Raw genomic sequence first — 24,749 nt, 5'->3', positions numbered from 1 at the left:
ACGACGTGGAGCGGCAACGAGCAGAAGCATCCCATAAACATTATTCCCTCCATTAGGACGCAGATGCAGAGGCAGAATCCCCTCAGAATCACACGTTGCCCTGTCCTTCTGGGTGCATGGAGGCCGGAGGAGGACCAGTGATTCCCAGGACGAGTGCAGCTGCTGAAGCCTCGTCCTGGTTAGCGTTGGTCCTAATTGCAGCTAGCAGCCGTCACGCTGAGCGGTGAAGCTCGCTCAGATAAGCCTGCGGCTGCAGGCGTTCTGGAGGAACTGGGCTTTTCCTTCAGGAAACATGGAGGCTGGATCGCGTTTCCGTCTGTGGAGATGTCTCATTAGCGAGCAGCACAATGAGTAAAGGGAAAAATCCCAACCCAAGGTTCTGTGTGATTAATCGCCACTTTGACTCTGTTTGTCATTGTCAAGCAATTTTAGGGTTGCGAGGATTAAAACTGTGAAAGTAGCTGAAACTATCCAGAGTATGTTAAGCTGCTTTATTACAGGAAATATGCTTTGAAATCAAAAGACCTACATGATTAGACTTCAAGATAAATATCTGAAAGTCGTTAGTCGTTGTGTGACACTGAGCAGCGAGGGTGGGTTTGAAACCGCCTGGTAATGCCTGGCTCATGGCCAAGGTTTGTAAGAATGCCTCTCTTGTCCGTGCGCCTGCTGCACATATACATGGGCTGTGTGTGTCTGCCGCTGCTATCGGTGTGTGTCTTTATGTTTATTTATCTACAGCGCAGCTGCCACTCAGCATTAGAGCGCACTGATAGTAATCAGAGGTGCTAATGGTCCTGATGGTGCGTGGTTCTCTTAGCGCCACGTTCCTACACACACACAAAAACAAACGGTACGGAAACACAAGCACACAGGCACACACACTGAGACACACACACGCACGGACACAACCACACCCACACAGATACACACACGCACACACACTGAGACACATACACACACGGACACAGATACACACATGCGCACACACACACACACACACACACACACACACACACACACACACACACACACACACACACACACACACACACACACACACACAGTCAGGCAGGGCTGTTCCAGGCAGCAGGGCTCCTCTCTGGGCTTCCTCAGACGGTGTTGGTGTCGATGGCCCGGCGCCCCCGGGGCACCGGCCCATCTCTCTGCCTGCAGGGTCCGACCGGACCTCCAAGCCCCGCGGGCAGATGCTCTTCTCCTGCTAATCGGCTCCTCTCTGCTGCATTATTGATGAGCTCCTCTGCTCCCGAGCTTTCTGCACCATGGCTGGATTCTACTGCAGCCGGAGCACGGCGTGCTGTAGGCTGGCGATAGTAAGTTCATCCAAGTGGAAGGAAAGACAAACATGTGGGTCTGATTGAGGACACATGTGTGCATCATGTGACACACATCGACCTGTAGGTGATGCACAGAAGGCCGAAGACGTCTCTGGCCGTTCCTGTCAGATTCTACATTATCACCATATTCAGAGACAATGCTTCTAATTCACACTGAGCTTTGTCCTGAACCCTGGATGAGCTGGAAAACAGAAGGAGCGTTTGAGGAGGGAAGTGAACTGCTGGTCACGTCACTGTCCAGCTCATTTATTTATATATTGCACTCAGGTTTTATTCTGAGTTAAAACTACATTCACCCTGTTGATATTAATCCTAAGCGTTGCTCACAAATGTTTTCATGAACCTTCATGTAGGAGCTGTAATGTGGTGAACCCTTGTGATCTCTGATACTCGGTTACAGCGACTATACGCTATCAGATCAGGGGTCCACATGGTAAAGGTATGCTCCATTTGAACTCCTAAGTGTCTGATTGAAGAAAAACAAACTGCGCAGCTGCTGTCTCCACCACAGACTCTCATAACAAGCCGTCTAACACACAGGATTTACTTCTGCAATGAGTGGCAGCTTATCAGTGGGGGATCAGTTCGGATCAGACGTGAATGGCAGCAGGCAGGGGGTACGACTGCTCAAACAGAAGACACTTGAGGAAACAGCCTAATCAGATATACAGGCAGGAGGATGGAGAGAAAGTGTGGAACCAAGAAGATTAGACACAGAGAAACAAAGGGTGAAAATTGGCTGGAGAAACACAGAAGAAATTAAAAATAAAAGAGCAAGCAGTCGATGAGTTTATGGTCGGACGGTGACAGCAGCCGCTGCAGCACATGAACATCTATTAGCTGATTTGCTTCTGGGCAACACGCAGCCGTTTGCTCCAGCCAAGCTGCTCCACCGCCGCCTGCCTCCCTGAAGCCCGGCGCTGTTTGTGGGCAGAGAGCCTGGCTGTCAGGGCCGAGACCCCCGGCCGAGGCCCCCGTCCCGGGGAGCGGGTCAGCGCGGTTCCACCGAGCGCTGTTTTGACAAGCGCTTTATAATGTCACAGGGAACCCCCCCCCCCGGCCTGCCAAGAACGCTAACGAACCATAACACCAATTAGTCACCAGAAGAATGGGGTCGAGAGCGGTAGCGTGAGCGGCGAGCGGTGCCGCTGGCGGCAGCTGTGGGTGAGACTTGGAGCCTTTCCTGATTGACTGGAGGAAAAGAGATCGAGAACGGGGGGACGTGGATGGAGAGAGTGTGATTTACGGGAGTCCTCGTTCGCAGATGGCCGGGCTTTCAGGGGGTGGGTTGAGTTTCACGTGCTCCGTCCCTCATGCGCTCCCCACCCACTTATCGCCAGCGCCATCGGTGTCAGCAGGTTACATCTCCCACAGCGTTTACTGGTTTCGTCGCCCGTGTCCTCAAGACATTTCATAAGACAAATAAAAGCCTTTCTCTCGCTTCTCAGTTAGTCTTTTCCTGTGGGTGTTTACGCACTAAAAAGCTGCCAAAAGAAGAGTGGGAGAGCATTAAAACGAGCGAATCGTCAGCAAAGGGCTGACGAGCGATCATTTGCTGATTGCCCTCGGACGTGCAGATGGTAGAAGTATTATTGTGAAACTCAGACGGAGATATTTGGATGTGATCAGTACTGTTGGAATTAAAGCAAGCAAGCAGCGCACACGGTTTCCCAGCAAAGGAGAAAAAAGGGTCGGTTTCCAGCGTTTAACAACTTTACATTTGTCCAATAGAAAGTCAGCAACTGTGTTTTACACGTGAAGAGAAGGCCTGAAGCAGCAAACGCACACGGGGACACTCATGGACAGAGCAGGACAGGCTTCAAAATCATCATCATGAGCGATGAGGGTGACGTAAGTAATCAAGAAGCAGAAAAACGGCTGCAGATCGATGTGCAGCTCAGTGAAATCTGACAGCATAAAACAAATTCAGCAGGAAGAATGCAGCTGTGGAACAAGCAGAGATGCTCTGCGGTTTCCCTCTAGCACTTTATCCATGAAAGTTTGACTCTGCAGAGGAAACATGCTCGAGCAAGGAATATTACGTGTTTAATGTTTAAATCTGTGGGAGGTTTGTGCTTGTGGTTTGTTTAAATATCGTGCATCCGCTGCCGGAATTTATTGTTAATGGCACCGCTGTGGTTTCCACTGTGCCATCCTGTTATTAGTCCAGCGGCCTCGTCAGTGTCTCTTCCTGACACTAAATTAGAACCTTAGAACCTCACAATAAACCGTCACAGTCAAGATGTTGCACGAGGCGCCGGAGTCACCCACGGTGGAGGCGCAGCTCCTATTCCTCTGTTGGCTTTGGTAGGAAATCAAACGGCCGCTGGAAGTCGTGAGCAGGAATGAATCAAATAACCAAAAAGTGAAACTGGGTCATGTAAACAGCCTGCACTTACCGGAACACATTACACAGCATCACACTTCAAAGACCATGTTTGCCTCACACACGAACGCACGCACGCACGCACACAGACATACACGCACACACACACACATGCACGCACGCACGCACACACACACACACACAGACACACGCACGCACGCACGCACGCACACACACACACACACAGACACACGCACGCACGCACACAAACGCACGCACGCACACGTGTAAACAAACACACACACACGCACGCACACACACACAGACACACACACACGCACGCACGCACACACACACGCACACACACAAGTTTCGCAGGAGTTTCATTCTCCAAAAGCAACAACAAACCATTTGACCCACGATGAGTCTGAACAGCCGAGACCTCAGTCGCCGTTGGTCACGTGATCCGTGTTGTGTTTTGGCCACTGGCTCCTCTTAGATCATGGGCAGCCTGCTGAAACCTTCCGCTTGTGCAAGCAAACATGCGGCCGCTCCCCGAGACTGTGAACGTCTGGATATTTAATACTGCTTTTTATAAAATAAACAAGTAAATAATAAATGAACTGCATTCAGCCGATTGAATCGAGTCATCTGACGACGTGGTGCCGATGAAAAACAGAGGTCGTTTTGGTTTTAGTCAACTGGAACTGGTAGAAACACAAAAATTGCATTTTGATTTATTTATTCAAACCCAAATTATTTGCTAAACAAACCAAACCGACTACTTTTCTAAGTGAAGTCTGTTATTGTTACAGACCCATGAAGGTTCCCCACGGCAGCCAAAGTGGAGGAAACGGGCCTCGCTGGGGCTCAGGGGCTCCGGTCGGGTTCTGACAGATACGTTAGTTTCTCAGTCAAACCTCGAAACACTGATACGTCTTCACGCAGCTCCTCAGAATGACCGTCACACGCTTCGGTACACGATGTCCTGGCCTGAGGGAGAGTCTCAGCCCAGCTCCCACGCTGTGGTCTGCCTGACGAGTGATGGGCTTAGGGACTGGAAACCATCCCTTGCCCAATCCACACATACTGGCCTCACTGGTTTAAACAAGTCCGCTTTAGCCGCGTTGTTGGTAATACTTTAATTCACATCCTGTTATAATTAGGGAACGTGTCACATTGGAGCCATATGTTTGCTGCAGGTCTCGAACTCTATGAACCAAAGATGGAGGCAGCGCTCATCTCTCCTTCCAGGCTTTTGTCACGAACCAAATAACGGAGCCCTCGGCCTCTGGAGCGCAATGAAAGCCACGTGTTGACAGATTACACAACTGCTGCAGAGACTCCGACACACCAGCCCGATATTAAGCCACTGACAGGTCAACTCTGCGCTTGTTGTGAGGTCACATCCCCGCGTTCGTCCGGGACATGGCTGCAGGCGCAGTGGCATCACTTCCTCTGAGCCTTGGAACAATGCACCTTGTTGTTTTTCGCTTCATCTGAACCACATGAGAAAAGAAGCTGAAGGATGAAGCTCGTGGCCGAGGCTCATTCCCACAGAGCTTTGTTGGTGGAAAAACAGGTCATTAGCACAGCAAAGGAGCGCTTCAGAAGCAGCCGGTGAGAGTGGAGCGGCGGTTCGCGCTTCAGGCCTCGGCTCGGATCGCGTCTCCGGGAGCGTAACGCGGCTCTGAAGCCGTAACAGGAAGCGTCATGTTTCCGTGAAATTCAACGCACCTTTTTAAAGGCACACTTAGGCGCCGTTAGCTTGGAACTGCCTCACAGTTGGTCCACAGACGAACCTGCTGCTCCCACGCAGGCGCTCACTCATCATAATCCTGTGACACAATCAGGGTAGTAGCCCTTGAAAAATCCAACCTGTTCATTTGCCAAAGAACAGAAATGTCAGAGAACTTTGAAAGTGGAACAAATCTTTAGTTTCGTGGGACGGACTGATCTGGAATTTGACAATTTGTATTATTTTGTTCAGTTCCAGATGTCAAACTGTCGTCACTCACATTTTCTGTTTGAGCCCACAGCCCACCTACAACAACACAGACACAAGTATTGAACACATTCACTCGGGGTTTGTTGCTTCTGGAAACAACAACTGAGAAATTGGAGAATATTTAGAGCATTTGTATGACTCACAGACATATTCTAATAATATTTGTGACTGTTGAATTAGTGTTGCTGTGCATTTGTCGGGCCTCCATACTCCATACAGAGTCAGGCATCAGGTAATAGATGAGGAAATTCAAATGCTGCATCTCAAAGACATGAATCATTGAAGGCTGGTGTGAAGCAGCCAAAGGAATCAGCGACCGGAACCAGGAAGAGGTCGGCTTGGTGAAAGGCAGCGACAGTTTAGTTCACAAGCTGGATGGACTGACTCACGGTGGCGAAGTCAGACTGGGCTGGAGATCTCCAGGCAGGAGGTGGGACGCTCAGACAAGATGGCCGCCATTTGTAGTCCAAAGTGTAATAAGATAAACACACAATGAAAGCAAGTCTAGACAGGAGGTCCACAGGCACACAGAGGTCCAACAACAGCAAACCTTCAAACAGCGAAGTCAGCGTATGCTTCACCTCCCCACTGGTCTCTCCTCTGTCTGACTACAGCATCCCATTCCAGTCAGTGCAGTACCCTGTGTCAAACAGTGCTTGCAGAACCACTCTGGAGGTGCTGGAGGGGCACGACTGAATGCTCAGCGCCACACGAACACAGCCAGGAGCAGACGAGGCAGGTTCTGTGTGCTGTCACTGCCAGGAGGCTAAACGCAGGCTTTATCACCTGGACTTAAAACCCAGACAGGGCACGGATGACAAGGAAGTTGGAAGCAGCTCAGGTTGAGGAACAGGAAGCCACGGAGGCTTTCAAAGGCCTTTGTGTTCCCGTACCTGCATCAATTGACAGCGAGCGAGGCTTTTCATGCGCTGCTTAGTTTGCATGTGTTTTCACTTTGGAAGAGGAAACTCTCAAAGCGCCAATACCGTATTAAATCTCGTGCTACGACGGACATCATTTGTAATTCAGCCGAAGCCGAGAGGCTCATGGGTTTTACTGTTTTCTGATGTTGGCTCAACAGAAAAGCGGCGCGAGGCCAACACGGCCGCTCGGAGGAGGTTCGCACGGCGCAGATGGGTGTGAAGGGTCACGGGGGGTCGCGCTGACCCCCTCGCTGCTCTCTGCGACCCCTGGTTTGCATGTCCGCACCTTCCACTCGCTCGCCCCTCGCTCGCCTGATCTCCCGCCATCTTTCCTCCCCCGCCGGCGATGAGGACTTTCCACATCGGCCGCGTCCGCAGCCGCTCGCACACGGAGCCGGGCGTCACCGCATCCCATCAGGCATCTTATCGGAAACACATGGCGGGACGTCCTCAGATCCCCGCGTTAATACAGAGAAGAACACAAATGTTATGTCCTACATTGTGCGCGCTGACAAACTAATAAACAGCAACAGCAAAAGTAAAAAATGAAAGGCGTCCTAGTTCCGTTTCCTGCGTCTCGCCAACAGCTGGGAAGCAAAAATCGACCCCGCGTCACCTCAATTTCTCGCCTCGACGATTGAGGAGGTTTTGCAGAATTACTGGAAATTACATGTTGAATTAAAAGTCCATTGAATGTAAAGACACAGGGCCTGTGAGGAGACAAAGCGCAGCTGAGCGCTGGCAGACGCCCTGCACACTTCCACACAACTCTATTGTCTCAGCGAAACAGCTTTTCTCTTAGTTTCTCGACTCCTTTCTTTTAATGGATGTCATTTGTCAAAAGGGAGAGAGATAAACACACATTCAGCGGCGGGAATAAAACAGGGACGAGGCTCTGGTTTCTTTCTCCCAGAGGAACTTTTGGGATTAGCGTCGCTGCTCCTCCATCTTCATATAATGACTGTTAATTCCCGTTTCTCTGCAGCAGATCTCCCAGTGAAGGAGTCACAGATGCTGAGTGTGCACTGATCCACCCGCACCGGACCCACAAACACGCATGCACACGCGGCAACCTGCGCCTGACTCCGACAAATGACCCGCAGCGCACGTTGCAGGTAATTACGAGGCCACAAAAATCGCAAAGTTCATTTGCGTCGTCTAATACGCGCGTGAAATAAGCTGGACTCTGTAAAGACTTGCTGCATTAGGAGGTGGACTCTTTTCCATTACGACTCATTTAATGGGCTTCGGTGGTGCTTTTATTCCGACAGCTTACCTCGTGACATAAACCAGATGCAGGGCAACGTGTTTAATAAAACAGCGGAATGGCTGGAGGTGGAGGAAAAATAAAACGCGCTTTCTGCGGCGACACCGAAACAGCTGTTGCAACACGGCGAGACGTAGAACCCAGTTCAGTCACTCAGTACATTAACGATAACCAGCGCAGCCAAGACCAAAGCCCCTCATGAAACCCGCTGCAGTAGGAGCCCGGAGGCCTCGCCTACAGTCCATCGACACCGGGCCGAGGCATCGCACATGTGCCGTCTGCTGCTGGAGCTCTGCAGGTCCGTTCGTTGAACGACTCGTGTTACGCCTTGTTGTGTTCCGACGGTCTGCAAAGGATTTGCTGAGGCCGAGGTGCGTTACAGCCCCACGGCCTGAAGCGAGCGCGTGTTTGCAGTGGTTCAGGGCTCGAACCCAGACCCTCTGAGCCCAACGCGTCTCTCAACTCGAACTCGAGTGGGACAAAGGCCGGTGCGTCGGCCTCGGCGTCTCTCATCGCGTCAGCAAATAAATAGGAAGGACCGTAAATAAAGGCAGAGATCTGAATGTGCACTTTTTCAGCCTAAGACGCGATGTGATGACTGCTGAGACGCTCTTTGCCACAACCAGTGTTACTGATGAGCACGGCGTCCCGTGAGGCCTTCTGGGAAATAAACAAACGCCGTGTTTACAGAACATGTAGATGCGGTGTTTGTCACCAGCGTCGTGTTTATTTCCTTCTTCGTGAGACATTTTCAAAGCCTCTTTTTTTCCCCGCTGTCATGCATCGTTTACGTTGGTGTTTGCAGCCTCACAGCGTTCGTCTCCGCTGCCTTTGTTGACACTTCGCTACGTTTCCCTGCACGTTCCCACCGCCAGCCGCCGAACTGCACAACGCCGTGAAATTGACGACGCTCCTGTATGTCAGAATACGGCACATAATGAGTAACTTGCAAAACCTTCCAATTAAAAAGGTTTGATTTTGACGTTTTCAAAATGGACCACCATTAAAGTCTCTCAAAAATCTCCCCAAAATCAGAAACAATGAAGCTTTGGTCCTAAAGAATGGGCTCTTACTTTGACAACATCCTTATTATATATATATATATATATATATATATATATATATATATATATATATATATTATATATATATTATATATATTATTATATATATATATATATATATATATATATATATATATATATATATATTATATAGAAGACAACCGCTCCAGTAATCCACTCAAATTCAATGCCGTCGCCCACTGTGACTTCATTACACCTAGTAAAGCTATAATAAAACATATATAATGTCTTATTAATTGTCTCACTCAATGCAAACACTTTTACGAGTCTCATAAAAATGCCGCGTGCCACTCCTTATATTACTGTTGTGTAAAACCTCTCCAGCCGACGTGAGTAAAAGGCAAATGGTCCCCATTCGCTCTGAAAGTAGGAGACGAGAGGCCCCGCGCTTCCCACGCCGCTCCCATCACGGGTCCAGGGTATTAAAAGCTCCTACTTGTTACTGACAATCACGTCACGTGCATGGAAACTGGCTGATAAGGAAAGAAGCATCGCTGTCCCAAGCGTTCCTGCGTCACCGGGCACACGTTCCCTGTCAACAACTGGACGTCGCTGAAGCCGAGCCGGGGGGCATGTTATTGGCCAAGCCCTGTGTTCCTCCTCTGCTTTGCTTTGATGATTCAGGTAGCCTTCCCTTTGTTTCTCACAGGTGCCCTGTGACTCAGTCAGCTCAGTAAATCCGGCCCGTCCAATCGATTGGCCGCCCTCCGTGGTGCCGGGCAGACCTCCAGCCAACCCGCAGCCGCTCGATAACGGCGGCCGCCGTCTGCGGAGCTTCACGGCCACATGTGAATATGTGGCTTTAAGCAGGTTGACGCGCGTTAGAGGCGACTTTATCCCCGCAAACAAACGATTCCAGGAAACGACGCCATCGGAACAAGGGATGAGGTCAGCGCTGATTTTTGTCAAACCGCCCACAGAAGACAGTCATTTGTGAGAACACGGAGATGAGCTTTGTATTAAACTTTGATATCTGGGACAGCGTACAAGAGCAGCTGATGGTCCTGTGTTAAAGCTGGAGAGTTGCTTTCAATAAAACACACGCACGCTGCAGGGATGGGGGACTTGTTTACTGTATTTGTTGCTCTCAGGTGGGCCTTTGATGCAGGAAGGAGCCTTATGTGCCCACTAAGCGCTGGTTTATAGAGTTCATTGGTCAAATTAATCACATCGCTGTGTTCAAAGTCACGGCGCCGCTTAAAGAGTGCAGGACTCCCTCTGAGGGACAGAGTCAAAGATCTGAGGCACGGCTCAGAAATGAGAAGCAGTGGACACATGTATGTGCTGTATGCAGCATCACACACACGATATACTGCTACGGGATGGTTTCACTCAAACCATGGGAACATTTATTAAGAATCATCTGACAAATGACCCGGAGGAGCAGAGCATGATGGGAACGGGCCTGCGACGCGTACACATCAGACCCAGAGAGGCAAAGCGGGTTTCACCTCGTCGCAAACCGGGAGAACTGGGAGAAAATATACATATACACAAAGACTGTGATTTACGAAGCTCGACTGTGGATGCAGTGTGTTTGGAAACGGTGAATTGTGACTTTAAAAGGCTGTAGATTGGTCTTTAGAGGATAAATTAAATTTCTCTGCTGCACTGTAAAAAAAAAGAAAGAGGTGTAGTGCAGAAGCAGTGCTCTGTTTTGAAATGCCAAGAGGATTAATGGCACTGATAAGTGGGGTTGGTGTATTAAGCTAAGTCCTTTGAGTGTTGCCATTTCTATTTCAGCCATCATTCCTGAAAGGCGGATTTAAAGCATTACAAAGACAAAAAGAGAAAAAGGCAGCGAGAGACACAGACGCAGAGGAGGGAGTGAGGCGGTGCAATGGTTCCGCCGTGCTCCACGCCTCTCTGCGCTCGCTGGGCTCGGGCGCCGGCGAGCTACGGTGAAACAGACGGAGGACAAACGTGAACACGGGCAGACATTCACAGATGCACACTGGGAGTTTTTCTGCATGACTGCAGGTACATGTCACAAGCTACAGCGGGGGCAGAGGGCAGATGGTGCCTTTGTGGTGGGAGGCTGAAATGTGGGAAGGTAGAAGGTGTGTGTGTGTGTGTGTGTGTGTGTGTGTGTGTGTGTGTGTGTGTGTGTGCGTGTGTGCGTGCGTGCGTGCGTGCGTGCGTGCGTGCGTGCGTGCGTGCGTGCGTGTGTGTGTGTGAGGACAGTGAAGTTCAGCTAGATTTTTAGCTAATAAATAATAAAACATTATTCAATGTCTTTGCAGTATCAGCATGAGGCCTCTCTCAGAAAATGACTAGAACTGTTTCAATGAGCGTTAGAAGGTGTTTAGGCCTCGATGTGAGTCAGCAGCACTGACTCTCCACAGGAGGATATGGAATAAATGGGAGTGTGTCTCCATCTGGTGTTGGACCTTGTATCACTGCTTTACCCTTTTGTTTGCTGGTTGAGAGACAAATAAAAGCGTCAAGTGTCAGATGTATCTTTAATGGAGAAGGCACAGCTGTGTGAGGTGTGAACCGATCTTGTCCTTTTTAGTGTAAAATTCTAAAATATTCATAATAATAGATCATAATAATAGAATAATAGAATTACAGCGTAAGAAACAATCTTTTGTCCAGTCACGGTTTAAAACATCACATTATCTGCTTAATACTTCTTTATTACACACTAAATGTGTGTCTGTTTGTGTGTGTGTGCACTAGATCACTTGGATGAAGTGAAGACAGCAGCTTTTTTCTCAGTCCGAGAGAAGAGAGGTTCGCAGAGAAAACAAAGCCCAGCGTCAGCAGGTTTTGTGACTAAAGATAAACATTAACCAACAATTTAACCGGTGACGTGAAAGTTAACTTTTCGAATTTCCTCCAACGACTAAACATCAGATCAGTGACCATACATTCAAACAAAGCTCAGCATTTAATAGAGTAACTTTCTTTATTGAGGAAATAGAAATTCAAACAGCTGGACCTAAAGCTTAAAACACAGTCTGAGTTTATAAAATTTAGATTTCAGTTGAGTCAAAGTCAAGTCCTAGTTACTGCAATTCAGCCCACATATAACCATTACAGCATTGGCTTTGCTTTAAATAAAAAATAACCAATAAGTGCATTTATTTGTCAAGTGTTGTAGCTTGAGATGTGATGTAAACAGTCGATTGTGTTATGAGGAGCTGAACCTTCAGTCGAACCACAAGAACCACCCCAGCAGGCACACAACCGACCTTCAACCGACCTTCAACTGACCATCTGACCTTCAACTGACCTTCAACCGACCTTCAACTGACCTTCAACCGACGTCAACTGAAGTTAAACTATGAAACTTGAAATAATGTCAGTCGTTTTTGTGATGCTGATGTAACAACAAACAACGTTTGATCAACGTTAAATCAATGTTGCCCCATCAACGTTGATTTACCTTTCAAAGTCAACACATAATCCAATGGTCTTTCGACCATAACATGACGTTGATTCAACTATGATTCACTGCACAATATCAAATACCTCCTTTACCAAAACAGAGATAAACAAAATAGTTTACACACAAACTACCTCAGACTGTGCATCAGAAGCATCAGAGTCCATTATAGTGAGAGTTTAGAGGGAGACAGTGGCCTGTGTCAGTTTCACACCCAGCTACTGTACTATCATACAGTACCAGTGGTTCTGCCCATCTCTGATTCAGACACACTTCAACGTCTCTTCATCCTGTGAATCGCCCGCTCTCCTAGCGTCCGTCGCTGAACCGAGCAGCAGCCTCGAACCACAGCTGCTCCACGCGCTCCTTCCCGAGCTCCCACAGCGAGCGGAGGGTGCGCACCCCCTTCCTGGACGTTATCAGCAGGTACTCCGCGTTCTCCGGGTGCAGCGCCACGGTGTGGCGGGCCAGAACGATCGACTGGCAGAACCGGGACAGCACCAGCACATAGAGGCAGTCCCTCTCGGCCCGGTTGAGGGGGAGGACGCTCTCCCAGCCGGCCAGGACGGGCCCCCCCACCTCCACGGGTGTGGGATGCTCCGTCATCATGTACATGATGGCGATGGCGAGCTCATGGATGTAGTAGCCACTGTTCATGTCCCCGAAGTCAAGGATGCCAGAAATCCTGTAGTCGCCGCCACCGCACGGCTCCACAAGAATATTGAGGTCGTTGAAGTCGCCGTGGTTGATGCCTTGGAAGGTAAACGCATGAAGGGTTAGTGATGGCGGCAGCAAAATGAGCGTTGACAAAACCAACGAAAGACACTCACACTTGCGGAAACCGGAGCGTTTTGGGATCACGCAGGTCTTGAACTGATGAATGACAGACCTGACGACGTCCTGCAGCGGATCTCCGTCCAAGACGTTAACGTAGGCCTCCAGGAGGGGGACGCTGGACAGACTCCACCGGAAATTCTCCCTCTGCAACACGCCGAGGTGAGGGTGCTCCATCTGGTGGAACAGAACAAACCCAAACCATAACGGGAACGTGGCTCTGAGCGGTCCAAAGCGGCAGAAACCGGGCCGGCGCTGAAGCGGCGGAGGCGACGCGTACCCTTTGGAGAACCTGGTCCATTCTGGCTGCGGTCCTGCCCGTTTCGTACAGCAGCCTCGGAGTTAGAGGAACCTTGGAAATAGTGGTCCCGGGCAAATATGTCAGCAGACGCACCAGGTACTTCTGAGAACCGAAGCCGCAGTCTGCAAAACAGGGAGCGGGAGCTGAGGTGTGTTGTGGCCTCCGGCGTCATGATTTATGTTCTGACGTAGAACCCTGCACACATGCAGTACGTTCTGTCAAACAATCACGCTAATGATTTACTTTTTATCCCTTTATAGGAACAGGCAGGTGCAAAGGAACAAATCACAAGACAAGAAATGAATCCCAAAGGTCAGGGAGGTGTTTACCTGCGCGGCGGTTAATGTGTAGCTGATGTTTCTACAATCCGTCCTCCAGCTGTTTCATACCTGCTTCCTCCAGACTCATGAGCAGCCCTGAGGTCGTGCGCACGGCGGTCTGGGCCGGAAGTCCGTTCTGGTGCAGGAAGGCCATGGCGTGGGTCTGCACGTCCACCAGGGCGGGCTCCTTGCTGTCCTGCGAGTTCATGATCTTCAGGACGTACTCGCCGCCGTCCGCGGTCGCCACGTAGAAGTTCTGGTCGTCGTAGCTGGGCAGCGGGCGCACGTGCGACGGGCTCAGTCCGTAGAGCCGCCGCACCGCCTCGGCCGCGTGACGCTGGCTGAAGCCGGGCTGGGAGTGTTTCTCTGCCATGAGTCCTGAACGAAAGCAGAAATGACTGCTCGGCCATAAACTGTTGCAGAGGAACGTCCTTTAAATAACTGGAGAACGAACTGAAGGCGAAACACAACTTTTCAAGTGTGTGAAACACGTCTACACACTAAATAAATGAATGAAGGAGTTTATTGTTTAGCTCGTGTCTCTAAAGCCTCCCTCGGAACCAGTCCCCTGTTAAACGCAGTGACCACAGGACGAGGTTCCGCTGCTCGGTAAACACGTCGCTAATTAACACTGGCAACGTGTGATTCGTCCGCGAAATAACGGTGCGATGAAGCCGTGAAGGGAAAAATAAAAGCCGCAACAGACCCGACAAAGAGGCAGCGACTGATTCCGAGCCCAGAACACGAACTCGCCTACCTTTGTCTGTGCAGAGCCGCCGGATGAATAGTTATATAACATACTACACGTTGCGTCCAGCGCGGTCATCTGCGTGGTTGATCGCCCAGCAGGAGAAATGAACATCCTGCTCGGCCTTTCAAAATAAAACCACTGCCTCCAACAAAGAATATATTAAACTAAATAATATAAATGCAACTACATGTATGTTTCCCATTACTAACGATGCACTACGAGTTCAACAAAAATGTACAGTAAATTATTGGTGCATGTTTGCAGTAAAGCAGCTGTATAGAGTACAGTTAGCTGTATCACCAAATTGGTTTTACAGCATGACGCCTCGGTTGAACTGAAGCTAGAAATGTAATTGGTTTATTTATAATTTATACTTATGTTATAGTACTGTAATAGAGTCAGTCAATAAGAGTCAGTTTTGCAGTCGTTTTGACAGATCTGTGCTCCTACCTTACCTTTTTTCCATGGTGCACATTTTACACATCATTACAGCGACAGTCACAAATGCAGCACAGCGTGAACAGAGCCTGCCGGACCCTTCAGCCGGACTTTATACTGGTACCTGCCGGCCACTTGGAGGAACAGCACCGAGGCAGTGCGAATGAGCTCCAGCAGGGGGCGCAGTCACACCGAGCAAAGTGCAAAGACAGACTGAGGCACGTTTACGTATGTGCTTCTTATACAGTAGGAGGGATGGGAAGCGTCTCATCACATGCAGCTGATCTGATCCCAGTGATATTTGGTTTGCCTCCTGCTGACTGCCTGTGCATGCGGGGCCAGAGATTTAGCAACCATTCCCCCAGCAGCACGGAGAAGGAAATGAGAAATGTCAGCTGGTCAGGCCGAACCTCAGCTGCTGTTGGCACTACAGCAACCTATTATAGGTGATATCTCAGTTTCATCACCCCTCCTTCCTCTCCACCCGTGCGAGCGCACCTTTAATTTCTGTGCACTGCTCTGACATTTATGTCCCCATTTCAGTTCACTTTAGATGCAGCAGCATATGCACGGCTATTAATGGAGGTCTTTATTTAAAGCCTAAATGGCAAACTGGCACAACGTGGTGTTATGAACTACTGTACTTCATTTCAGCAGTAGAATGCAAGGTGGTGCTTTTCAATTTGCTTCATCTAATATGCAGTATAGATTATTATGGGCCCTGTCAGAGATTACATTGGTTTTGACTCAAAACATGACCTTTGGCATTTTACTTTAATCGGTCAGCGAGGGTCAGAGGAGACATTTAAATCAGGTTTAAAGCAGGGAGGGAAAAACATGAAAAGGCAAAAGGTCACAAAAGACTGTCTGTCAAATTACTGAAGGAAGGTTTAAATGATGAAGCAGGTGCAGGAAAGTCTGCAAGAACAGGAGATCTAATGATGAGCAGCCAATAAACGCAGGTGAGAGGATACGAAACAGAACCTAAGCAGAGAAGAATGCTGTTTTACTGCAACAGCAAATCCAAATCCAAACTAAACATGTACAGCATCTTGTTCTTAAAGCTAATATTTAGTTATATTGTGTTGAAAACTGTTACGCTCCTGCTAACAGGCACTGTAATGCGCCCAGAGCTTCTCAGGCTGCGCTGACACGGCTGCCGAGGCCGACAGGCAAAGCCTCACAGAGGGAGTCTAGTCAGCCTGCTCTGCTCAGCGCATCTGGACCGGACAAACAAGGATCCAAATGCACACAGACAGAGAGAGTCTTCACCAGCTCTGGTGCATAAGAAGCTGATGTGACTGTATGACTCTATGTAAATGTCCTGCGGTGCTGGGAATTCTGGGACCACAGAACCTCCACAACCCAAACTCCAGCAGCGACTTCTGAACAGTCCGAGTAGCCCAGAATCACTCCGGTTAGTGGGACGGCGCCGCCGCTGGTGCACACGGCAAAATAACGTCACTCTGTGTAAGAAGAAAGTGGAATTTAGACGTTTTTTTCAAAATCATACGTGAGATGACTTTGTTTTTCTATGAAGGGCCCTCATCTCAGGAGTTGTTCTGGTCCTGTAAGCTGAAGGCCACGTTTGCTATGTCGACTGTGAAGAGTGACAAAAGGCCCTTCACAGACAGTAAAGCTCCTTGTTGGAAAGCTGTACGTGACAGGATTTGGCAACAGATTGCACTTAATGTGAAACCACAGCACAGACAACACAATGAAGCACTCCTAGCTTTTTACGTTATCTTTACATCCACCCTCTGTTTAAAATGTAATTATTAAGACTGTTCCCACTCCTCACTTCTATATCACTGCTTTATCAAGAGCAAATGTTAAAACTATTTACATGTAATTGTCTGGGAAAGTAGTTCACATTAACTTAAGTAAATCTACAGCTTTATTATCACACAACTGTTCGAAGGCAAAACACAGATTCACAGGGAAAAACACATAAAGAGGTTCAAATTAAAAATGCATGGTGTTTGTTGGCTCCATCTGTCGTGCTGCTTGTATTTATGACATGGCCGGGCGTTTCCACACGGGTCCTTATCAGGTCCCACCAGCTCATGACTTGATGTAATGTTCAGCATGAGCAGCATGTGTCTGACATGGACACCGGCGGCTATAAATGTTAATAAAGGACTTTTATTGTCCTTTGGTCGTGGAGCACAGTGAACCGCAGGGCTGTGAGTTTAAACTATGTGATGTGAACATTCACATTACCCACACGTGTGTCCTACAGTTAAATCCACCCCCTGCAGTATGAACTGTCCTTTTCCGTTCTAGACCCACGAACATGAGGAAGTCTTGACCCGATGCCAAAGCCCAAGTTTGAAGGTGTGTTGTGTTTGTGAGCCACGACGTGTGCGTCATCAGGGCCAGGACTTCATCTCATCTCTCATCTCCAACTCAGTTGTCATCGTAACCGTTGTCTACTTTGCGATGCCATACTGATGGTGCTGCTTCCTGATGGCGTGGGAGGGAGCTGTCAGTTGATGTTTTATTTCTGGTCGCACTCCCCTCGAGGGACGACCACATCAGGCTGACACTACTGCAGCTCAGCATGAAAGACAACAGATTTCTAGGTAGCCAGCGACTGCACCACCGCTCCACCCGCAGTACATAACCAACACCACATGACCGAAGATCATCTTGATATTTAGATTTGAATTGAGCAGCAGTGCTGTTAACTATTACTTTTCTACCTGTACATCTTCTCACGTGACCTCACTACCTGCACGCCGGAGACCACACGACTGCTCCACTGAGGCCCGTGTGGTCTCAATGTCAGCCAGGCAACACGTAAAATCACTGTTTGAAGTAATGGACTCGAATGACGAGCAATCAAGTTGTCAGTGACATTAAAGAGCCGGCACCGAACCCACGGTGCCCAAAACAACCAGGCTCAGCGTGTCGCCCTCTTAGTGCTGCGTGATGACGGAATCGAGCCTGGAAGTTGAATGACTTCACGGTCAGGAAGGTTTACTGTTTGCTGGAGCCTTGGCAGACGTTGAATGGGCTGGAGGAGCTTTACATTTGCCAGCAGAGAAAGAGAGAGAGAGACCTCTGCAGCTGCTGGTCAGTGATTAGCTGGAAATATAAAGACAGTATATAAATCAGATGTCTTTATAAATCACACCATCTAATCTTCTCGCACAGATCTGGTGGTTTGTGAGGTTGCTGTGATGCGATGAACATCTATTAACATGCAAAGGTCCCGTCAGGGTCGACATCTGCTCACCAAACAATCGGCACCCGTGGACAAAAGTAATGCCACGTGACGCCTGTGTGCTGTTAAATAATCAGGAGCCTCTGCTGCACCTGAAGTGAGGAATATGAGTTCATTAAAAACCGGCAGGTAGGAAAGTGACTTGCTTCTGTTAAATTAACCAGTGAATAGGCAATCAGCCTCTGCTGGGAGGTGATTAGTGGCCACGACCTGAAGGAACCTTCTGTCTCATGCACGGATCAGTAAAACCCGGAGCGCTGGTGAATCCAGACCAGATCCAGAGCTCACACAGACAAACGGAATTAAAATACACTGAAGACAGCGATACAAGATTAATAGTGACACTAAATGTGGGACAAAGCAGCAAAACAATGAAAAGAGACAATAGAAAAAAGAAGCAGCATCTGAGAGCTCAAACAAAACATGATACTAATTAGTGTTGTAGTAAATGCACTGTCTTAATTTTAAAATACCGATCCACTCTACTTTACCACTCATCAGCCTCATTCATGCTACAAGAAAAAGCCCACAGAAGAAGTCATCATCTACTGTAAACAGAGGCTGAAGAGTAAATCTATGGTGGATGGATGTATCTCTGTGCAGTCGACTCAGAGCCAGACATCAGGTCCATAATAATAAACCAATCTGCTCAAAGCTGTAGAAGGACTCCGATTTTGACAGACATGTGCTTGGCATATCAACACGCCTGGTGCCTACGAGCCTATCGACTGCACAACGAGGAAATATTGAATGCTCCTCCGACCCAGACCAAAACAAGCATTTTCCATGATGATAATGACTGTTGTGAGATTCTGATCCTGGTGGGTGTGACTCTAAAACACCCACAGACATGATGCTGACACTCAGGATGAAGGAGCAGAGCAATTTCATTTCCTTGTTTGATGCTGGCCTCCACATTTCACAATACGAGCAAAGCACATGGGTTTTTAAGGAAATGGAATCAAAATTATGAACACGAGGGATTTAAATGAAATCAAACAATGAACAGATCTCACTCACACGGACACAGAAGACAGTAGATACCATTTAAAAACATAAATACATATTCTTTGGTTTAGTGACTGCAGTTGTGAGGCCACGGGTCACCATGTCTTGCACATGGCCACGTCGACAACCACAGACATTCACACTCACACCTACAGAACAGGATATTTAGAGCCTCCAATTAACCTGCTGACATGTCTTTGAACTGTGGTACCTGGTGTGAAGCCGCACAGACGAGGCAGAACATGCAAGCTCCACACAGACCTTATAGTAACGTCACATAGATAAAAATCAAAGTAGGAGAACTGAGGCTCATCTCTCTTCTTATTATTATCAAAAGCATTGACGTAATGATGGGAATTGCTGTTCTAATTTGCACAACATAATTGAGTCAAAGTCCCAACTGAAACAAGCTCGATTCTGCTTTTGATCACAGGGCAGAAACACAAATAGGGATTGTGTTTTAAGCATCTAAGACGTTCAGGGCTTCATTCTAACTCATAATGACTAATGCAACCCTTACCTCTGGCACGACTGAACACTTTTTCTGCTTTGTGGGCATCATCAAGGCTCCAGGATGCTCTGCTTTAGATGCTGCTTGTGGACTAAAAGAAGCTAAAAGAAGTCATGATTGCAGAATGCATCCCAGCCATATCCCAGTCACAGACGAGCTGTCATTACCTCAAACTCTTCCTGGATGACCTTTTATTCATCCCCGTCTATCATTGTCTCTAGGATGATGTACTGTATATGGTTAGTGGTAGAGCTGCCAGCTGCCATGACTTTTCCTTGTGCCTGTTTCACCAAAGGGAAATTATTGTTTCTTTATTCCTCAGCCACAAATCACAGCCTTTCACATAAGACTTGAACAAACAATTGCCCAAACACAAGGAGCGAGAGAACTGTGAAAAACAAGAAGATTGAAAGTTTAATATCTCTGCAGGATTGGTCACCGTGACAACACATCATCTTCACCCTATTTACATTAACAATGCTATAAGAAACAGAGAGCGAGACAGAACTACAGAGAGAGAGAGAGAGAGAGTGTGTGTGTGTGTGTGTGTGTGTGTGTGTGTGTGTGTGTGTGTGTGTGTGTGTGTGTGTGTGTGTGTGTGTGTGTGTGTGTGTGTAATATATGCACATCAGTGATCATGTGAGGCTTGAGGAGGGAGCGCGGCAAATCGGGAGGAGAGTGGACGAGTGAGGAGATCATTGTTCACGCTGCACACACTGAACACGTCAGGGAGCGACAGCGAGGACAGACTTTGACGGTAAGAAGATTTAGACTCAATATTCCAGGGATAAATTAACCTGTTGGCTTTAGAAATTCTTCTGTTTTTATTTGTATTTACTTTTTCGTGTGATACTTTAAACAGTAAATTCAATCTGACTATGGGAAGAGACCATTAATAGAACCTACTGTAATACAATAATAAATTATCATCTGCTATGAATGAACAATTGTTTAGTTAAATCATTTTTTGAAATAGAAGGTTGTTTGTAGTTATTAAATACATTCTCACAAAAATATGCCATGATAAAATTTTCTGTAACGCCTAAAGCAGTAATAATATGTTTCATAAGTGAACATGTTAACCTGTTTTAATTAAAGCTCAGATTTAATTACTATAGTAATAATAATTTAGATGAGGATGGTGAGCAGTTTTGCATCTGAATTACTCTCCTCATACGAGGTAACAGTCAACAGTGAAAGGAATCAGATGGTCAGTGATGCGCTTGGTGAACAGATGTGCTCTTTTATTTCAACTCCCAGGATTTAACACAGTGGGTTTGGTGAATTGTCAGGTGAACCTGATTTGGATTATTCAGGGATTCACTGAGGGGTAAAAGCAAAGCTAGGAGACGTCTGCACTGTGGACAAGAGCAGTGAGAGGCTGAAGGAGCTTCTGGGCAGCGTTTTTCTCAGATCCTGACTGGGCGTTTGCTGCTTTTAGTCACGTGCATGAAAGTCAGTTTTACGGAAAATGTATGTTTTTTTTCTGAATAAAGGCACCATATGTGTAGCTTTACTGTAAAGAAATGGATAAAAGACTGTCAGAACCACCTGTGGGTGTTTAATGCAGAGCTGCCTGTTGCTTTGCAGCATCTTTACCGCTTTCTTCTTTGTTTGAATCTCACCACCCATCCAAATATATAGACTTTAAACTTTCTTTCTTTTACTGGAGAGTCGCCTGGTCAGAGCAGCAGCCGGAAACAATCTCCCTCATGCTAATTTGCTAATTAGTTTGGAAAATGCTAAACTAATTGAAAGCGCGTAGTTTACGGAGGCATCGAGGTAAAGCTCGCGAGGCTTTTGAGCTGCAGCACGTGGGCGGAGAAACAGATGGCAGTTCCACTTCATTTCATCGTTGTTTACTGTCAGACGCGAATCCAGAAGTCATCAGCAGAAACCGCGGTCGCCACTAATCTCATCACGAGTTCAGAGAAAACGTGACGAGAAAACGCTCCTTTCACGCGCACGCGCGTGGTCGCCGTGGACCAGCGAGGTTAACGCTGACACCTCTGCTTCTTCCCAGTCTCCGACTCTGACTCCCACAGCATCATGTCCTCCCACAACTGCTCCTCAGACCTCCTCTCTGGAGAAGCCGGGCTGCCTTGTCCTCCGGGGGGCGCGTGTGTGAATCAGACCCCTGGAACGAACGGCAGCCACGTGGACCTGGACGACGCGTGTTTGACAGTCGAGGTTTACCTGGAGAAATACCTGGGCCCTCGCCGCTCGCCCGTGTTCCTCCCCGTCTGCCACGTCTACCTGCTCATCTTCGTGGTGGGCGTGGTGGGGAACGCGCTCACGTGCACGGTCATCGCGCGCAACAAGGTGATGTGGACCCCCACCAACTACTACCTGTTCAGCCTGGCGGTGTCGGACCTGCTGGTGCTGCTGCTCGGGATGCCGCTGGAGCTGTACGAGCTGTGGCGGAACTACCCCTTCCTCCTCGGGACGGGCGGCTGCTACTTCAAAACCTTCCTGTTCGAGACCGTGTGCCTGGCGTCCATCCTCAACGTCACCGCGCTCAGCGTGGAGCGCTACATCGCCGTGGTGCACCCGCTGCGGGCCAAGTACGTGGTGACGCGCACCCACGCCAAGAGGGTGATCCTCAGCGTGTGGGGCGTGTCCGTGCTGTGCGCCGCGCCCAACACCAGCCTGCACGGCATCGCCACGCTGCGCGCGCCCGCGGGCCCCGGCGGCCGCGGGCGCGCGCAGCTGCCCGACTCCGCCATCTGCACGCTGGTGAAGCCGCGCTGGGTGTACAACCTGACCATCCAGGGCACCACGCTGCTGTTCTTCGTGCTGCCCATGCTCACCATCAGCGTGCTCTACATGCTCATCGGGCTGCGGCTGAAGCGCGAGAAGATGCGCGGCGCGCTGGAGGCCAAGTCCGACAGCTCCTGCGGCCTCCGCACGCAGCAGCAGAAGGCTCGGCGCCGGCAGGTCACCAAGATGCTGTGTGAGTAGTAGATTGCAATAAATGTCACATTTAACTAGTAAAGCGTTCTGGCCACACGTTTAGTCACGTCTAGTCATTTGTTCACAGGCAGAGTATAAGAAAATAATAGTCAAATAAGCACAAATACATAGATATTCCCTGGTTACAGCATAATAAATGGAATCCTTATCTACGTGAATTAAATCAGCAACAGCAACCACCACACAGGACACCTGTTGAATATTTCATGGTACAAATACATCTCATACATAAAATGTTTTATTTTTAGAAAGCTCCCAGCTGAGCATTTAAACATCTGCACAGACTCTACAGGAACAATTGAACTGAGAGCAGGGAGCTGTTGACTGCATTAATCAATGTACTGCCATTAGAATCCACTCTAACTCTGTGCCTGTCTCTCTCTCTCTCTCTCTCTCTCTCTCTCTCTCTCTCTCTCTCTCTCTCTCTCTCTCTCTCCACGCTTTATCAAGTTGTGCTGGTGGTGGTTTTCGGCATCTGCTGGGCCCCATTTCACACCGACCGCCTCATGTGGAGCTTCATCAATGACTGGACCGACAGCCACCTGCAAATCTTTAAGTACGTGCACATCATCTCTGGGGTGTTTTTCTACCTCAGCTCAGCGGTCAACCCAGTCCTCTACAACCTCATGTCCACGCGATTCAGGGAAATGTTTAAGGAGGCCATGTGCCACCGGCCGCATCACATCGCCCCCAGAACATACTCGCTCAGCGTCACGCGGGTGACCCTCCGCAGCACCCTGAGCGACGCACCGCTCGGCAACGGAGCCGCCGTCGTGGAAGCCGAGGCAGGAGATGGCGACGCGAAGTTGAAAGACGAACATTTCTCATATTAAAACAGAGGCCGTGTCGTTGTTGGGACATCGTGGGGTTTAAAAAGACTATCCTCCTCAATCATACCTATAAACGTGCAAGTGCAAGTTTGAAAAGCTTTTAGGTAATGGAAAGGGATGCAGAACTAAATTAACACATGCAAGCGGCTCACAGGCCATAACATTATTGAAACGCTTGTCCCATTCAGTCATGCCAGTGATGCTGCACTGGATCGTAGCTTCCATCTATTCAACAAGATGTGGTGCTTTGTGGTCGTTGTGCATGTAAAAGTCACCCATTATTAGTCCTTAATGTGTGTCACAGTTCTGCCATCCAGGTCCGGGTCTTGTTGTGGTAAACTGCAGGCCGTGAAGCTTCTCCTCTGGTCTAAAAGGCTGAAGTAGCTTCGTAGGAGGCGTTGGAACCATCGACAGGTGAACATGAGTCCGGCAGCAGTCACACCTGATGCAGCTGTTCAGTGAGTACAGCTGCCAGCAGCTCTGCAGCAACGGCATAAACACGTAACTGGAGGTGGGTTCAATCTGTCTGGACCCTCTGTGTTACAGTAAATCACCACATTCAGACAATGGTTGGGTGTACAAACCTATTTACAGTGTGGTGGAAAAGGTGTAACAGAAATGTGTGTCTTCGCTGTGAGTCACCTGTGAGCGTAAGTAAAGTGAAGCAAGCGTGCGCGTCTTGTGAATCGTTCGCGCTTCGGTTTGTGTTTTTTTCTGTTGCTTTTTAAGGTTTAATGGGTTTTACTTCTGTATCGTCCATATTGCTGTTCAGTACTTGTGCGTTTTTTTAATTTGCAGAGCTTTGAAACCTTTTAGGTTGAATTATCACTGTTACAAATTTATTGGCTTGCTTTTATCAGCTGTTAGTAAACTTGCATGGAAATAAATTCAAAGACATTTTTTTGCCACATTATTATTATGTGAGAGTTATTCATGTGACTGATACAAGAAAAGACATCTGACAATGATCTGCACTGGTTTTCATCAGGTCAATTCAGTACAGGCTGAAATAACCTGATGTATGATAAGTAAGTCTGTAGATCTGAATGCATGTAAATTATTCACAGGACTAAAGGTCAGAAGTATCTTTTGCAATCCTACACTGTCCATTGCAGCCAACAATAGGTGATGATGACGGTTTAGGACAGAATGTACAACACAGTGATGATTCCATTATTGTCAGAGCTGTTATTATG

The 24,749-nt window shown here is 48.3% G+C and overlaps 2 protein-coding genes across 3 annotated transcripts; one reads left to right on the top strand and one right to left on the bottom strand.

Annotated features, from left to right (window-relative positions):
• Positions 1-11,859: 11,859 nt before the first annotated feature.
• Positions 11,860-14,682, bottom strand: hykk.2 (hydroxylysine kinase, tandem duplicate 2). The gene is made up of 5 exons (XM_029149041.3): positions 14,571-14,682; positions 13,883-14,191; positions 13,473-13,615; positions 13,189-13,369; positions 11,860-13,110 (listed from the first exon to the last, which is right to left on the bottom strand). Exons 2-5 carry the CDS (start codon positions 14,184-14,186, stop codon positions 12,668-12,670), a joined length of 1,071 nt encoding a protein of 356 aa, XP_029004874.1. The 5' UTR covers positions 14,187-14,191; positions 14,571-14,682; the 3' UTR covers positions 11,860-12,667.
• Positions 14,683-20,113: 5,431 nt separating this feature from the next.
• On the top strand, positions 20,114-24,461 carry nmur1a (neuromedin U receptor 1a). 2 transcript variants are annotated; one of them, XM_029148397.3, is made up of 4 exons: positions 20,114-20,507; positions 21,774-22,703; positions 23,174-23,279; positions 23,367-24,461. In XM_029148397.3, the coding sequence occupies exons 2-4, from the start codon at positions 21,800-21,802 to the stop codon at positions 23,554-23,556; spliced, it is 1,200 nt and encodes a 399-aa protein (XP_029004230.1). In that variant the 5' UTR covers positions 20,114-20,507; positions 21,774-21,799; the 3' UTR covers positions 23,557-24,461. The 2 variants fall into 2 exon arrangements, with proteins under 2 accessions (XP_029004230.1, XP_029004229.1); XM_029148396.3 differs by having other exon boundaries at positions 20,391-20,507; positions 23,174-24,461.
• Positions 24,462-24,749: the final 288 nt, after the last annotated feature.

This window comes from Betta splendens, chromosome 4 (assembly GCF_900634795.4).
Source record: "Betta splendens chromosome 4, fBetSpl5.4, whole genome shotgun sequence".
NCBI lineage: Eukaryota > Metazoa > Chordata > Actinopteri > Anabantiformes > Osphronemidae > Betta > Betta splendens.
This window is presented reverse-complemented; position numbering and strand designations above follow the sequence as displayed.

Coding starts and splice junctions, on each gene's coding strand:
- hykk.2 (XM_029149041.3), bottom strand. CDS start 14,186: ATGGCAGAGAAACACTCCCAGCCCGGCTTCAGCCAGCGTCACGCGGCC. Junction 13,370..13,472: donor TGGACCAGGTTCTCCAAAGG/GTACGCGTCGCC, acceptor CTGTTCCACCAG/ATGGAGCACCCTCACCTCGG. Junction 13,111..13,188: donor ACGCTCCGGTTTCCGCAAGT/GTGAGTGTCTTT, acceptor TTACCTTCCAAG/GCATCAACCACGGCGACTTC.
- nmur1a (XM_029148396.3), top strand. CDS start 21,800: ATGTCCTCCCACAACTGCTCCTCAGACCTCCTCTCTGGAGAAGCCGGG. Junction 22,704..23,173: donor GCAGGTCACCAAGATGCTGT/GTGAGTAGTAGA, acceptor CGCTTTATCAAG/TTGTGCTGGTGGTGGTTTTC.